The sequence below is a fragment of the Apis florea genome, unplaced genomic scaffold (assembly GCF_048593485.1).
Source record: "Apis florea isolate Af1SG1 unplaced genomic scaffold, ASM4859348v1 contig_3517_pilon, whole genome shotgun sequence".
NCBI classification, from domain to species: domain Eukaryota; kingdom Metazoa; phylum Arthropoda; class Insecta; order Hymenoptera; family Apidae; genus Apis; species Apis florea.
The window spans coordinates 1,803,231-1,817,330 of NW_028256778.1; the positions used below are offsets into that span (position 1 = coordinate 1,803,231).

General features: G+C 26.6%; 1 protein-coding gene and 1 long non-coding RNA gene across 3 annotated transcripts in view; one reads left to right on the top strand and one right to left on the bottom strand.

Moving 5' to 3' along the window:
* Nucleotides 1-12,214, top strand: part of LOC100867708 (low density lipoprotein receptor adapter protein 1) — a 77,054-nt gene extending 64,840 nt beyond the window's left edge. For both annotated transcript variants that reach the window (XM_012493627.3, XM_086913892.1), the window contains exons 2-6: nt 1,208-1,401; nt 5,076-5,188; nt 7,083-7,324; nt 9,196-9,353; nt 10,134-12,214. In XM_012493627.3, coding sequence (XP_012349081.3) covers nt 1,208-1,401; nt 5,076-5,188; nt 7,083-7,324; nt 9,196-9,353; nt 10,134-10,319 — 893 coding nt within the window. In that variant the 3' untranslated portion in view covers nt 10,320-12,214. The remainder of the gene's footprint in view (nt 1-1,207; nt 1,402-5,075; nt 5,189-7,082; nt 7,325-9,195; nt 9,354-10,133) is intronic.
* Nucleotides 12,215-12,664: 450 nt separating this feature from the next.
* Nucleotides 12,665-13,784, bottom strand: LOC147656664 (uncharacterized). Its single transcript, XR_015293989.1, has 2 exons — nt 13,420-13,784; nt 12,665-12,849 (listed from the first exon to the last, which is right to left on the bottom strand). It is a non-coding gene; the product is annotated as an uncharacterized LOC147656664 (long non-coding RNA).
* Nucleotides 13,785-14,100: the final 316 nt, after the last annotated feature.

A 14,100-nucleotide genomic window follows, 5' to 3' on the forward strand; every position in this document is an offset into this window, starting at 1 on the left:
ATAAATGCTTCGATATGTTAAAATTAAAAAATAAAAAATTCAATAATATTATTATTATAAAAAAAAATTCATTAATAATAACAAAAATGCATAGATTTATACCTAAATCATAATTGAATCAACATCATTTAAATAAATTTCTAAATTGAATCAATAAAATAAATTAAAAAATTAGTTAAATTAAATAACATTATAGTTTGTCAAATTAAAATTAATTTTTTATTACAATTATTTTTAAAAATTCATTAGATGTCTGAAGTTTAAGAGTTGATTTTTTTAAATCAAATATAGTAAATTAATAAATTATTTCCAATGAATTTTATTCCTCAAATAATATCTATTAAATGATTTTTTATCTATTTTCTTTACTTAATTATTTTTTATATTTTTAAATTTAATCTAAAATTTGAAAAAACTTCAAAATCTTTAAAAAAATGAAATTGATTATGATAAATTTATTTGAAATATTCATTCAATAATTATATATCATTAAATTGATTATTTATATTTCTCCCTATTATTGTTTTACCAAGAATTTTTTGATTAATTCAATCACGTATTTTATTTACATTTAAAATCTTATTAAATTATATATATATAATGAATTTAAAGTTATTTCTAAATCTAATTACCAATCTAATATTATTATTTCTATTAGTCTAATAATTTATATTATAATTGTAAATTTATTCAGATTAATTCCTTATGTATTTACTTCAACAAGACACTTATTATTAAATATAATTTTATCATTAACATTATGATAAATGTTAATATATCTCGATCCTAATCCAAACTTAAATAAACCTAAACAAACCTGTCTAAATAAACTTTGAGCAAAAATCAGAAAAAATTCCCAGAGATATCGATTTTTGAGGAGCTTAAACGATCAAACAGCGATAAAAAAAAAAAGCAAATAACAATATATAAAAAATGTATACACGCGCGAATAAATAAAAAAACGGATGGACAGTATATAATGTTTTGTATTGAATCGAAAAAAAGAAAAAAAAAAGCATCATATCATAAAACATTTTTTCCACTTTTCGCATTTTTTTTTTTTTTTTTTTTTCGTGGCCACAGAACAGAAAATTCCATATTTCAATATTCAACTATTTCAACAATAATCTTTCACGATATTCGAATTCAAAGGTTAGATGATATGGTGGAACAAGTTTATGTAACGATGCTCGATATTAAATTACAGAACTATGCGAGGAATGGGCTCTGGCGAACAGTCGCGAGTGCGTGGAGGGCGGAAGTTCAGCAAGCACGACGCACGATGAACCCGAGGACGCGTCGGAGGCCAGGTTCACCCTCAAATATTTGGGTAGCACCCTCGTCGAGACACCCTCGAGCGAAGAAGCTACTGCAGAAGCCATCAAGACTGTGATCACGATGGTACGATTCTTTTATCGATCGTCTCTTTCTTGTCTTAACGATCACGAAAGATCTGTTCATTATTGAATATTGTTATATATTGAGATAGAATTATTGCAATTATTGTAATTACAATTGTATTTGTTTATTTTCGTGAAATCGGTTTATAATTGTCGGGAATATTTATTTATGTAGGTTGGTAATTATAATGCAGTATTTCTGGACGAATTTTCTTAAGAACTTGAATAATTGAATATTCATATATACTTATACGCTTTCTTCAATTTTTACACGAGATTATAATGCTTTATTTAGAAAGACGTTGTTAAGAAGATTAATTTTTTAATTGCTTTCGTTAAAAAAAATCCTGTTCTAAATCTAACAAAAAAGAGAGTGGGATCATTAAAATCCCTTACGAATTTCTTGAAAAATTTTCTAGAATTTTCTAGATGTGCCTAAAATATTTATTAAAATTACGTCAATTATTTGTACGAGGAAAATTTAAATTTAGAAAACGAAAAAAAAAAAGAATTGTTCGAATATTAATTTATAACGAGAAGAATCGACTTAACTCTTAATCTTAAAGAGTTAACAAAGACAATTTTCTAACAATGCCTGAAATTACGTATAAATCTCCTGAACCGAGTAACTTAAGCCGCACCTATCTCGTTAGTCCCTCGATGAAATAAATTGCAACGCTTAATAACATCGATTAACGTTCCCAGCCTGACAGCTAAAACTTATGGTTGGAAACCTTATAAAAATCAATAACTTTGCTTCATAAATCTGGACCAATGACATTATGAATTTCACCATTGATATAATCCTTTATCTATCGTTTCAACGGATATTTAAAAAGTTGATTAAACCTTTTTGCCCGATGAAATTACTCGTTATTGTATGCGGCTAAATAAATAACAATCTGATATTAAATCTAAATAGGTGTTTAACAAGCTATCAAATTTATTTTAACACGATAATCGATAATTTCGTTTCACGATAAATTTCATCCTCGATCCTCAATGAATAATTGATTTTAATATAAACGTTTATTTATCGTTGAAAATTTCTAATATTTGCACAAACTTAATTAGGCATTGCGGGAGATTACAAATTTGGTATCAAATTTTCTAAGATATTCGCGATTAAACCGAGTTTAGATAATCTTTGAACAAGTTAATTCGACGAGCGAGCCGTTTATTCTGCCCAAGTTTCGCGATTAACGTTGTTGCAAAATGTCGCATTGCAAGCTCGCTCGCCAATACACTGTCTCGCTCCACGAAATAAAATTAAAACCTTTCTTTGCGTGTTATTCCTATAATTATCCAATAAAGTTTCGTTCGAAATATTGTTTCTTCAATGAGTATAAACTGATGTTTTAAAGAGGGGGAAATTAAATCGAACGATATTTCAGAATGAAAATTATATCAATGCCTCTTCTAAAACGAATGTAGATATAAGAGAGCTAAAAATAAGATGCAACGATCGATACGAACAATGTATAAATATATGATCCATAATTCATGATACAAATAACGTTAGGAGGATTCTGTGGTTCAAAATAAAATAACCAATTTTTCACATATACTAAATTAGCTAATTTGTATTTAAAAAATTGATTTATTTAAGAAACGACGAATTATGAATTATTTTGTATTGGATAAGCGTATGATACGATTCAGATCATAAATAAAAAGTGAAATTATGCTATAACTTCATTATAACTTTCAAGTTATTTTAACATTGTCAAGATACGTTGAAACGTAGATTGTGACGTGTAATTCATATCGATTCAACCATTTTGTAATTCCAATTAATCTAAAATTTACGTGATATTACATGAATTTTTTTAAAATCTTATTTTATTTTGCCTGTATGATCGTTGTAATGATATTAACATGAAAAATTTCTACTGATTAGAGGATTAAAAAATATTTTAAAAGAATAAAACAAGAAATAGGTAAAACGAAATTTACTTATTCGAGTCAAGTTTTCAAAAATATTTTGTTACTTGATAGAAGGTGAAATTCCTGAGAATTTTGGGATTCTCAAACGTGTGGGGAATCTCGAGGATGTCGGGGGTTCTTGAAAATTTCGAAAAGCTGAATTATCTTCCAGGTCTAGCTTTGAAACATAAAATCAATACAACATTTCTTGTGTACTAAATTCATTTAAAAAAATTTTAAACTTTTAATAAATAATTTTTCTCTTTTTTAAAAAATTAAAACAACACGTGAATGATTTTTTTTCCATTTTTGCTAATATTTTTATCAAATAAAACAAAATTATATGAGAATATCAAAAAAAAAAAATAATATTTTTATATGCAAATAAAATTTTATATTCTATTAAATACTTATTTTATGCTTGATATTCTATCTTTTAGTTTTTATTAATTCATTATTTTACAATATCAAATTTGAAAATAATTGAAAAACCGAAATTAGGAGAATTCTTCAGAGCATTGGATTGCTTTCTGATTTTTGTATATAATTTATTTATGATCTATGATACTCTAATATTAATATAATTATTAATGTATTAATATATCAATAATTAATAAATAGAATAATATATTAATATATTAATAGTATTGGATTAAAATTCTATATCAACATAAGCCAATAATAAATTAACATTATGTAATAATTAATATTAGTATTTAGAAATTCTATTTATAATTTGCATCACAAGTTCTCTTAATATTTAAAAAGTAAATTGAAAAAGTAATTTGTGCATTTGTATTTATAAAATTTCTTCGTCTAAAAGTTAATTTTCAAGTAATCGTGTGTGGGTGTTTTAATTATAAATAATCTTATGATAGTCAAAATAAAGTATTGCAAACTCATAGAAACAAATGGTATATTTTTATGTTCTTCTATGTGTGCAACCATTATGAAAAAATTGATCTGTTTCATTCTTTTTCCACACAACTTTTTTTTCCCACAATTTTGAAATAATAATACAATTTGAAAGACAGAAGCAATTCTATACCCATTCGTTATTTACACGTTTTATATATTTCTTTAAACGATTCAAATTTTTTTATAAGACATTTAATTATGGATATATTATTGATAAATTTGATTGAAAAAGTCTCCATAAGACGCATAATGTACTTAAAACTCGATTGAATTTTAAAGAATTCTATTTTTATATTTTTCTTTTTTCCAAATAAATATTAAAAAAAAATATTCCATCAAAATTAAAATACATTTTTATTCAATTATTTTCATACCCGTTCCGTTTGAAAATAATTTATCGTATTGTCCATATCGGATTTTTCCCCAGTTTTTTCGTATGCACTTTATTCTCTTTTTACACAGTTTTCATTTGCACAATTCCTTTTTTTTTTAAATCAATCTACCGTACAAATAAAGAATTATACGTGTATTTCAAATTCCTATACAAGATATTATAAATACTACTGCAATTTTTTAATTTCAATATTAATTACGCGTTTATACTACAATTAATTTCAACAAAATACAATACGTTACTTAAAATTCTAAATGACGAGTCCAAATATTGATCGTAATTTCATCCTCCGCTAGAAATTTCAAACATTTTCGAAACTTTTTTAATCGAATATTTCAAACGATAATAATAACAATCTTTCTTCATTTTAATCAAAAAAAAAGAAAAAAAAAAAAGAAAAACTCTCAATAACGTATTCTTTTTTTTTTCTTCGATAGGCGAAAGCAAGCGGCAAAAAGCTGCAACGAGTTTCTCTGGCCGTGAGTTTAAAGGGTATTAGAATGACGGATCTCGCCACGGAAGAAGATCAGCTCCAGGTATCTATATACAGGTAAGCACGAGACGAGTGCTCCATGAACATATTCGAAGTATTTCCTGCTTTGCGAAACACACACACACACACACACACGTGTCAGTCAACGATTGGAGAGGCCATAATCGGACGAAACCGGATTTGTTGGTTCTGGCCTGTTGTACATTTCCCTGTGCGTCAGCCAACGTAATATCCGATATTCGGGCTAAAATGTATTCGAAATATCACGCAGCGGCGACGAGCAAACGTTACATGATTCGATTCTGGAATATTATTCCCTCTGCTAATTCGAAACTATGATTTACCGAATGGATCGTTCGATATCCGATTTCGTTGGAATGGAAAATCCGTAGCTTCTATCGATTCTTTTTTTCCCCCTCTTCCCTGTTTGTGGTTGCGCGCAACCTCTTTCAAAAGTTGGAAATAGTCAGAGGCAACCACGTTGTGTGTGCTGCTTTTTTTTTTTTTTCATGATTTCGAGCATTTTACGACAAACGAATTATACTTTTGATTGGAAAGAAATCGTTAGGAATGATTATTATTGGATTATGTGATAATGTAATGTTGTTGTTTATGAATTATGAAGTATTTGAAAAGCAAATACTTTTGTTGGTTAAACATTCCTAAATGGGTGAATTATTTAAAAAAAGTTGAATTATTTTATGATCAATCTTTGGAATAATTTTATTGAGTGTAATATTTGCAATGTATATATGCAAAATGAAGAAAAATCATTTAAAAAATTCACTTTCAATTTTGAGTTTATTTTGTAATAAACGAATTGTTATTGAATGTTATATACAGTAATATTATTATCTTTTATATAGGATTGTAACTTTTTTTATTTTTATTATTTATGAGCCATAAAAGAGGAGAAAAGAGAAACGACGTGGCAACGACACGAGCTATATATTTTCTTAATCACGTGATATCCTCCCGTTTCAGTAATCCGGTATAATACACTGACGCTTTTAATGTCACTTTAATTAACCTGTGGTTCGTATAAACGACCGTAATTCAAATGTAATTAAAATGTAAAATAATGCGTGTATGTTGTTTCGATTCGTATGCGTGTGCAGTTTCACGCGAGAAAGGCTTTATTCAATTCGTTGTAATTTCATATTTTTATCTTTTGAAAATGTTATTTCCTTTCTTTCTTTCTTTTTTTTTTTTCTTTTTCAAGCACTCAGAAAAAAGCGCGATGCTATTATTCAAGATTAATATTCAAATTGAACGTTAGGAAATTGCATTTGTGCTTGTGTTAATTTCGCCCAATTCAATTTATACTTTTTTTAAAGCATATCTTCTTTATTGTAATTCTCTTACTTTTAAATAACAGTTTTGCAGTTTTCCAATATTTGTGTTCCATGCTTATTGTTTAATTGCAACAATTTTAGCAATATATTGTTTTATTTAATATCAGATGTTTAAATTGGATCGAGCAAATTTTGATCGAGGGTATAAAGAAAAGTATAAAAGTAAAATTTAGTGAAAAATCTTAATTCTTCTTTTATTTTATGCAGATATGCAATGGAGTGAGAAAAATTTGCCTTTAATATGCCACATAAATATACACAAAAAATAGTTTTTGTAAAATCTTTCAAGTTTTAATTTTTCGATTATTTTTAAATTTTATTTTCAAACTTATTTCTTGATTTTCTAATTCTTCTGAAAAATTGTAAAGCAATAATTTATAAAATCAATGAAAATATTAATTTTTCGTGATATTTCAAAGAATATATACAAAATTTATTTTATATTTATTGAGCATTACAATAAAAGAGTAACATTATTTTTAACAGTTGTTAAAAATAAATAAGAAAGAGAAAAAAACAAAATTGTTCCCACGTTTCGTTGCATATTAGTGTTAAAATTCTTGAAAATCATCAATCATGAATGTAATTCTTTTCAGAATTTCATATTGTTCGGCGGATGCAGCTCATGATCACGTGTTCGCATTTATCGCAACAAATTTGAATGAAACTATGGAGTGTCACGCGTTCCTCTGCCCGAAAAGAAAAATGGCGCAAACGGTGACGTTAACGGTCGCTCAAGCCTTTAACACGGCTTACGAAGCTTGGCAACTGTCCCAATCCGATCCTAGGATTCATCACACTCAGGATAAAAGTCCCTCGTTAACTGATGATAGGAACGGTAGGTAAATTATTTTCGATCCCAACCTTTTTTTTTTTACCCTTTTTAATTACAGACCAATCGAAACTTGGTTTAAAATTAAAAAAATCCTTTATAAGAAAAAAAGTTGAAATTATCTCGAAATATTTATTTTTCTGGTTACATTTCAGCCTTATTTTAAAATTAATTAAAATTCAAGATCGAGGAAAATGGATTTTTAAAACAGATTAGATTGGAATAGAAATATTTTTATCTTGTTTGAACAATGTAGAATTTTGTAGATGAACTTTTTTTTGATATATATATATATATATATATTTACATAAAGAGATAATATTTCAAATGTATATTTTGAATCAATTCAAACAAATATTATTTTGAAAGTATTTTATTTAATTATTATTAATATAATTATATTATCTATATATATATATATATTTACATAAGATTTTTATCTAATTGCTGTATTAAAATTTCTATCCCCTCATTTTGATCCATTATTTTTTATTTTCGAATCCAATTCTAAACATATATAATAATATTTGCTTTTGATCTAAACATGAAACTAAATAGCATGAAATTATATTTAACTAACTCATGAATGAAACAGTATATATCCAAATTTTATATTTCAAATAACCGATAAAAAATAAAACATAGAAGTTCAATCTCCTCGTAACTTAAAAAGATTACGAAACTCTCATCGATTATTTTTATCAATTTCAAAATTGAATCTCTTATAAAATATAAAACCAGTAACGATCTCTTTTTCTTCTCTTTTCTACAAACCCTTTAAGTTAATCAATCCATTAAGTGAGGGGTAATTGAAAGGCGAATTATAAAATTTAATAAGTGAAGAAAGAAAGGTAGCTTTAATCTTGGACCATTCGATCTGTGGTAAAAGTCTGTGCGAAAAGTCGTGTCTGTGAGATGGAATATATATCCGTGTGGTTGTGCACTTAACTCCCCGAGAGTGCGGATATTGCGGAGGGTTATTCGCGGAAGGTTACGAGTGCACCCTAGGAAATTGTCCGGTAATATTGGATCTCGTACACATCGAACTACAACACTATCGAAAACTGGAACAATTATACAACTCGGGTGCTCCCTCTCTTCATTTGTGCAAACATTGTTGCGCTTCGAAGGAACAAATTAGCTGTTATTATTCGTGGCATATTCTTAAATTAATATTTAAAATTTCACTCATTTCGTTGAAATTTTATTCCCCGGTTAATTGTAATACGATTTATGTGTGTGCGTTCCATTCAGAATGCAATTTATGAATTTTTAATTAATGATGATTACGAAGTAATTATCAATGATGTGCGTACAAATGAATTTTTTTAATAAAATATAAAAAATTTATTGTAATGTAAATTAAACTATAATATAAACTAATTAGATTTAGAATATTTGTATTATAACCTCTATCTATTTCTTTATATAATTACTGTTTCAACGAGAAATTCTATGCCGCTATAAATAAAAATATTTATTTCTATTTTGCATTTCAAAAATCTTTTTCTCCAGCATTGATCGTAAAACACGTGTATTTTTTTACTAGTCTACTCTCTCGAAACGTGAGTATCGATTCAATGATGCGTCTGTAATTAACAAACGACTGTTTAGAATTACGAGATGACTCGAAGCTACCAATTAACAACAAACGAGAAATCAGTGTTCATTTGCAAGGGTCCTACTTTGGTTCAGGTTCCTATTCCTGTATCACAGACTTATGAACATTAATGTATGTAACGTGGATCGATAATGAAAGCGTATCTAGGAAAGAGATGCGAAAAGAGTTTCATTCTCGTGATTTATGCAAACGAGATTTGATCCTTTATTTAATTCTTTGTCGAAATTGTCGATTATTCTTTAATTCCCTTCTTTAGAAAACAACGAGAAGAAAAAGAGCGAAGGAGGCGCGAAGACTGTGGATAAGGTTAACGAGCAGAACAAAGACAATGGCCAACAACGTAACACGAATGACGCACCGAAAAATCTTTTAATCGATTTAACGAACGAGAGTAAAGCAGCTGGAAATTCATGGGTACGTAATTTCAATTTACAATTAGGTTTTGATTAATGCGAATAATATATTCCACGAATTAATCGCACAATTGCATTACTTTAATATCTGAAATACGGTGGTTAGTTTCAATTTAATGAAACATTAAAATTCCTGGAAATATATTTTTATATATTTACAGATTAATGGATTATATATGATTACGTAAGAGATACGAGCTACATTTGTGAAACATCTTTGGATTTCAAAGGCCAAAATAAATTTAAACTAACTTTTGCGTTTGTTTTCTGCTTCTAGAATCCAGTCTAGAATAATATCGCTCTAGAATGATATTGTAATTTATATATTAATTGTTCTGTACATATAAAAAAATATATAAGATTAATATATAACAATGTTTGAATACAACAATATTATGGATATGAAAAATTTAAATTTAAATTTAAATTTATTTGTAATATTTTTCTAATTCAAATCCATAGAAAAAGATTTTCTTTTTATTTTTCTACGAGGAGAAATTACATACAAAATTTCATGGATTGTGTAATCTGCAAAATAAAAAAAACTCTTTCAGATAATGAGAAGATTTTCCATATTAGATACATATTCCCCAAATTATATTATTTCCTATGAGATTTCATTAATTGAATTTTGATTTATAATTTGTAATTGATGATAGTATCATTGTATAATTAGCAGTATTTAAATTCGCATTAATCAAGAACTGGTATTCAATGGATAATTAATCAATTATCAAATGTACGAATTTTCTAATATTTCTCTAATTTACAATATTTCTAGGTTTGCTTCGAAGACGAAGACGGTAAGAAGATACAAAAGAAGAGTAACGCTACCAGTATCCCCATGACGACTTTAAGACACAGCACGACATCTGCATCACATCACGTCGTACCGAGGTCAACGACAGGTTTCAAAATACAAAACGCTTGGGGTGAATCAAGATCCGTAGACTTGATGTGCTCGTAGCAGGCGTAGCCTTCGGCCGATAGCTTCCGAGATGTGCCATTAATCACTGGTCTCTGGAAGTATCTATCGAATAACGGCCAACCGAAGAAAGCCAAGCAATAGACTAATTGTTATATCGTCGAACTTATGATATCACTTTTAAACGATCAATCGAGTCACTGGAAACATGTATTTTTTCCGACAAAATTCGAGACAAACAAGGTGCTAATTGTGATCGCTCGACTAATTTTTAATATTGATATTTCATCGAATATCATAGAGTCGACGAAGAGAAAAAAATATGGTGATTCTTTTTGTGATGACTTTTTCATCCACTTAATATTCTTCGAAGAACAATTGATATCGAGCGGTGCTCGGGAAGGATTGATGGATCAATAAAAAGAGGGTGTTTTTTTTTCTAATTTCGTGTCTAAGAAATGGGAACAATTTTTGAAATCCCTTTTGTAGGATGCGTGATCCGTGCCAATTCGTTCAAACATATCGTATACAATTTTATATTACTTTTATATTGCTGATATGCGTGTACATCTATCTAGAAATTTTTACTATTTTAACTATGTACGTCAAAGATCATTTTCTTTTTTGAACGACTTTACATGAAAATCAAAGATAGTTGAGGGGACGATAAATCAAAACAAATCAATATAATTTTTTGTTACGTAGTTATAGTCGAATTGTATTCGTTGTTAAATAGCTGGGCTATTACTTCATCGAATTTAAAATTAATTTTTTAAATTCGTTCCTTTTTGCGGGAAGAGTATTTAGAACATAGATTTATAATTACGCAATAACAGAGAATATACTAATTATTCATTTAATATTATCGCTTGTTACACTGTAATTTTTAAAAGAGAAATATGTTACAACGATGATTTTTGTTTCTGTATTTTTTCTTTTCTTTTGAAATATCTTTAGGATGACAAATGAATAAGAATCGATTTTATCCTTCCGAAGTACATATTAATAGATACTATCAGCAAAATGATCTTAATTAAATTAATGAAATAATAATAAAATAGCGTAATTTGCTATTAGAAACATGCATTGGTGCATATATTATAAAAAAATATGTATATCCATGTAGCATGTTTATCGTCAAAATTTGCATAATAATTTATATCGAATTTGCGCTATTCAGTGTGAATATATCTAAATAATACATACATTTATCCATGATAACTTTGCTCTCGACACTTCGTTTGCGAATATATAATTATAGATATGTATAATTGCTTCCAATTTATTATATTTTAAATCGTTATCGTTGAGATGCTAAAAACTTTTTAAAAGAACTGTTTTTGCCTCTATATAGATATAATATTCATATTAGTTTATGTATATTGATTTTTTAAATGCACGTTTATATTCACGACATATAAGAATTCATGTTTATTTTTGAATATTAGTGTTTATAACTATTACAATGTTGCATTATATACATGTATATACGAAAATTTATTGTCCATTAGTCGATGTAGTGAGCTATTTTCGTAGAAAAGATAGACGTATAGATAAAATGATACTGTACAATCATTATTGTCCTTAACGTTCATGTTTTTATTTGTGATAAGAATGTCAATTATAATTTAACATTCAGACTGTGACGCATTTCATTTTCGAAAACATGAATCGAATAAGAAAAGGAATTTGTAATTATTATAATTGTCGTTTTATTAACATTTTTAAAAAAATGTATGAGAGAGTAATCAAAGGACTTGAATCTTATTTTGTTTGTAAAAATTAATGGCAATTTTGTATGATTACTTTGTATGATGATAATACAAAAAAAAAAACTCGGTACGATGCATTTTTAAAGTTGCAAAACGTTTGTGCAACATCGCTTAATATTACTAAGTGTTTGAATAATATACGTTAAATATATACATACATATCTATTTATGCTTTATCATTAAATAATACTCGTATATTCCTTATCTCTTTTTGTTTTTAATATTAATAACCGAAGAAGAAATTTTACATGTATGTATTCTTTGCATGATTTTATAAGAATACATTAGATACTTATGCATATTTTTATTGATTCTATTTTTTACAAGCAATTTTCTTATTTTCAGAGATAGCTTAAAAATGGCGGCAAATATCAATTTCAAAAATAAACTATTATAGATAAATATTCTAGTAATTTTTTTAATTAAATTAATTTCGTTAAATTATATAAATTATCAATTTTATATAAATTATTTAAAGTTTTATCATTAAAATATTTAGATTATGCATAATAATGCAATTTGTTATATCACTGCCACTAGATGGAGATGCGTATTCAAAATAAATCCTTTGTTTTTAAACTATATTAAATTATTAAAAACTATATTAAAAAACAATTTAATTTGCTAATGAAAAATATTGTCCGAGATATTATTAAAATTGTATTAAATCTTACATATATACATGTTTGTGTATGTTTTTTCACAAGAAACATAAGAAATTATAATCAATTTCAATTATATTCTAAATATGATTCTTCAAAATTTCTATTATTATGGCCCAACAATGATTTTTGTAAAAACTGAAATGAAATAAGTTAAAATGTATAACTCGTATAGTCATAAACGCATACTATGTAACCTAGTAATATTCATACATTAGCGGATTATTTAAAAGATAATAAACACTATGACTAAGCTATATGAAGCAAAGAAAAGAATAATAGAGAAATGTTTTGAGGTTATTCTATAGAAAACAAGGAAACGAACATATTTCGAATAGAGACGAAGAGAAAAGGCGTTGAAAGCATAGCGATGAGAACGAGAGTACAAATACAAGTTGTACAAACGAGAGTTGCCCAAAAGACGAAATAGACTATTCTTTAGAATAACTATGCATACATATATTTAGGTGTTTGATTTTACAGATATCCTAAATACGAACCTACTTTTTAAATCAATCTTTTTAGAATCAAACTTAATTTTTTCCTAAAATTTATAACTTTTAAATAAAAAAATATTTATAATATTTGATTTTTTAATAAAATTAATATATCTAACTAATTCAACGAAAATAATAAACTTTAATATTCTTCTTGCAAGAACTTTTAGTTAATTCACAATGTTGAACTTATCTGAAACTAATTACTAACCTTAAATGTCGTAATTAAGGAGGTAAACATTTTCGATTTTACCTAATAGCCTGGGAATAATTTACTCCTCTTGCGCCAACTATTTTAGTGAAGATAGGTTATGAAGTCAAGAATGAACGAACATAAATTCAAAAATACAAGGTTGAAAATTAGTATTTCATGACACTGATGAAAAACTGGATTTGCTAAAAGATGATTAACACGAGTGTAAAAACGAAAGAGAAGGAAAATATATTTATATCAATATATATGTATATTATATTCTATGTTATAATATTAATATAATAATTTGACTTAAGTTTTTGATTATTACATTATCATTCGTTAAAAATTAAAAGAATTATGTAAAATATCTAATTAAAAGAGGTATTGAAATTGTTTAAATAAAATATACAAACTATTACGTTCATGAGTTATTGATCAAGATTAAATAGAGAAGATTAAGAAAATGAAAAGATAAAAAATTTAATATCAATAGAAATATGGAATAATTCTAGAATTTCATTAATAGTTTTTATTTCATATCATTTAAATTTTTTCTGAACGATTTACTGAAGAATTCACACTCAATCATTAAAATACACTTTATTCTATTTAGTCCTTTCATCTTTTTAAATTTTTAATGAAATGAAGTTGTCGACAATTTATGAATTGATATATCGATTCCAATCAATATTACAT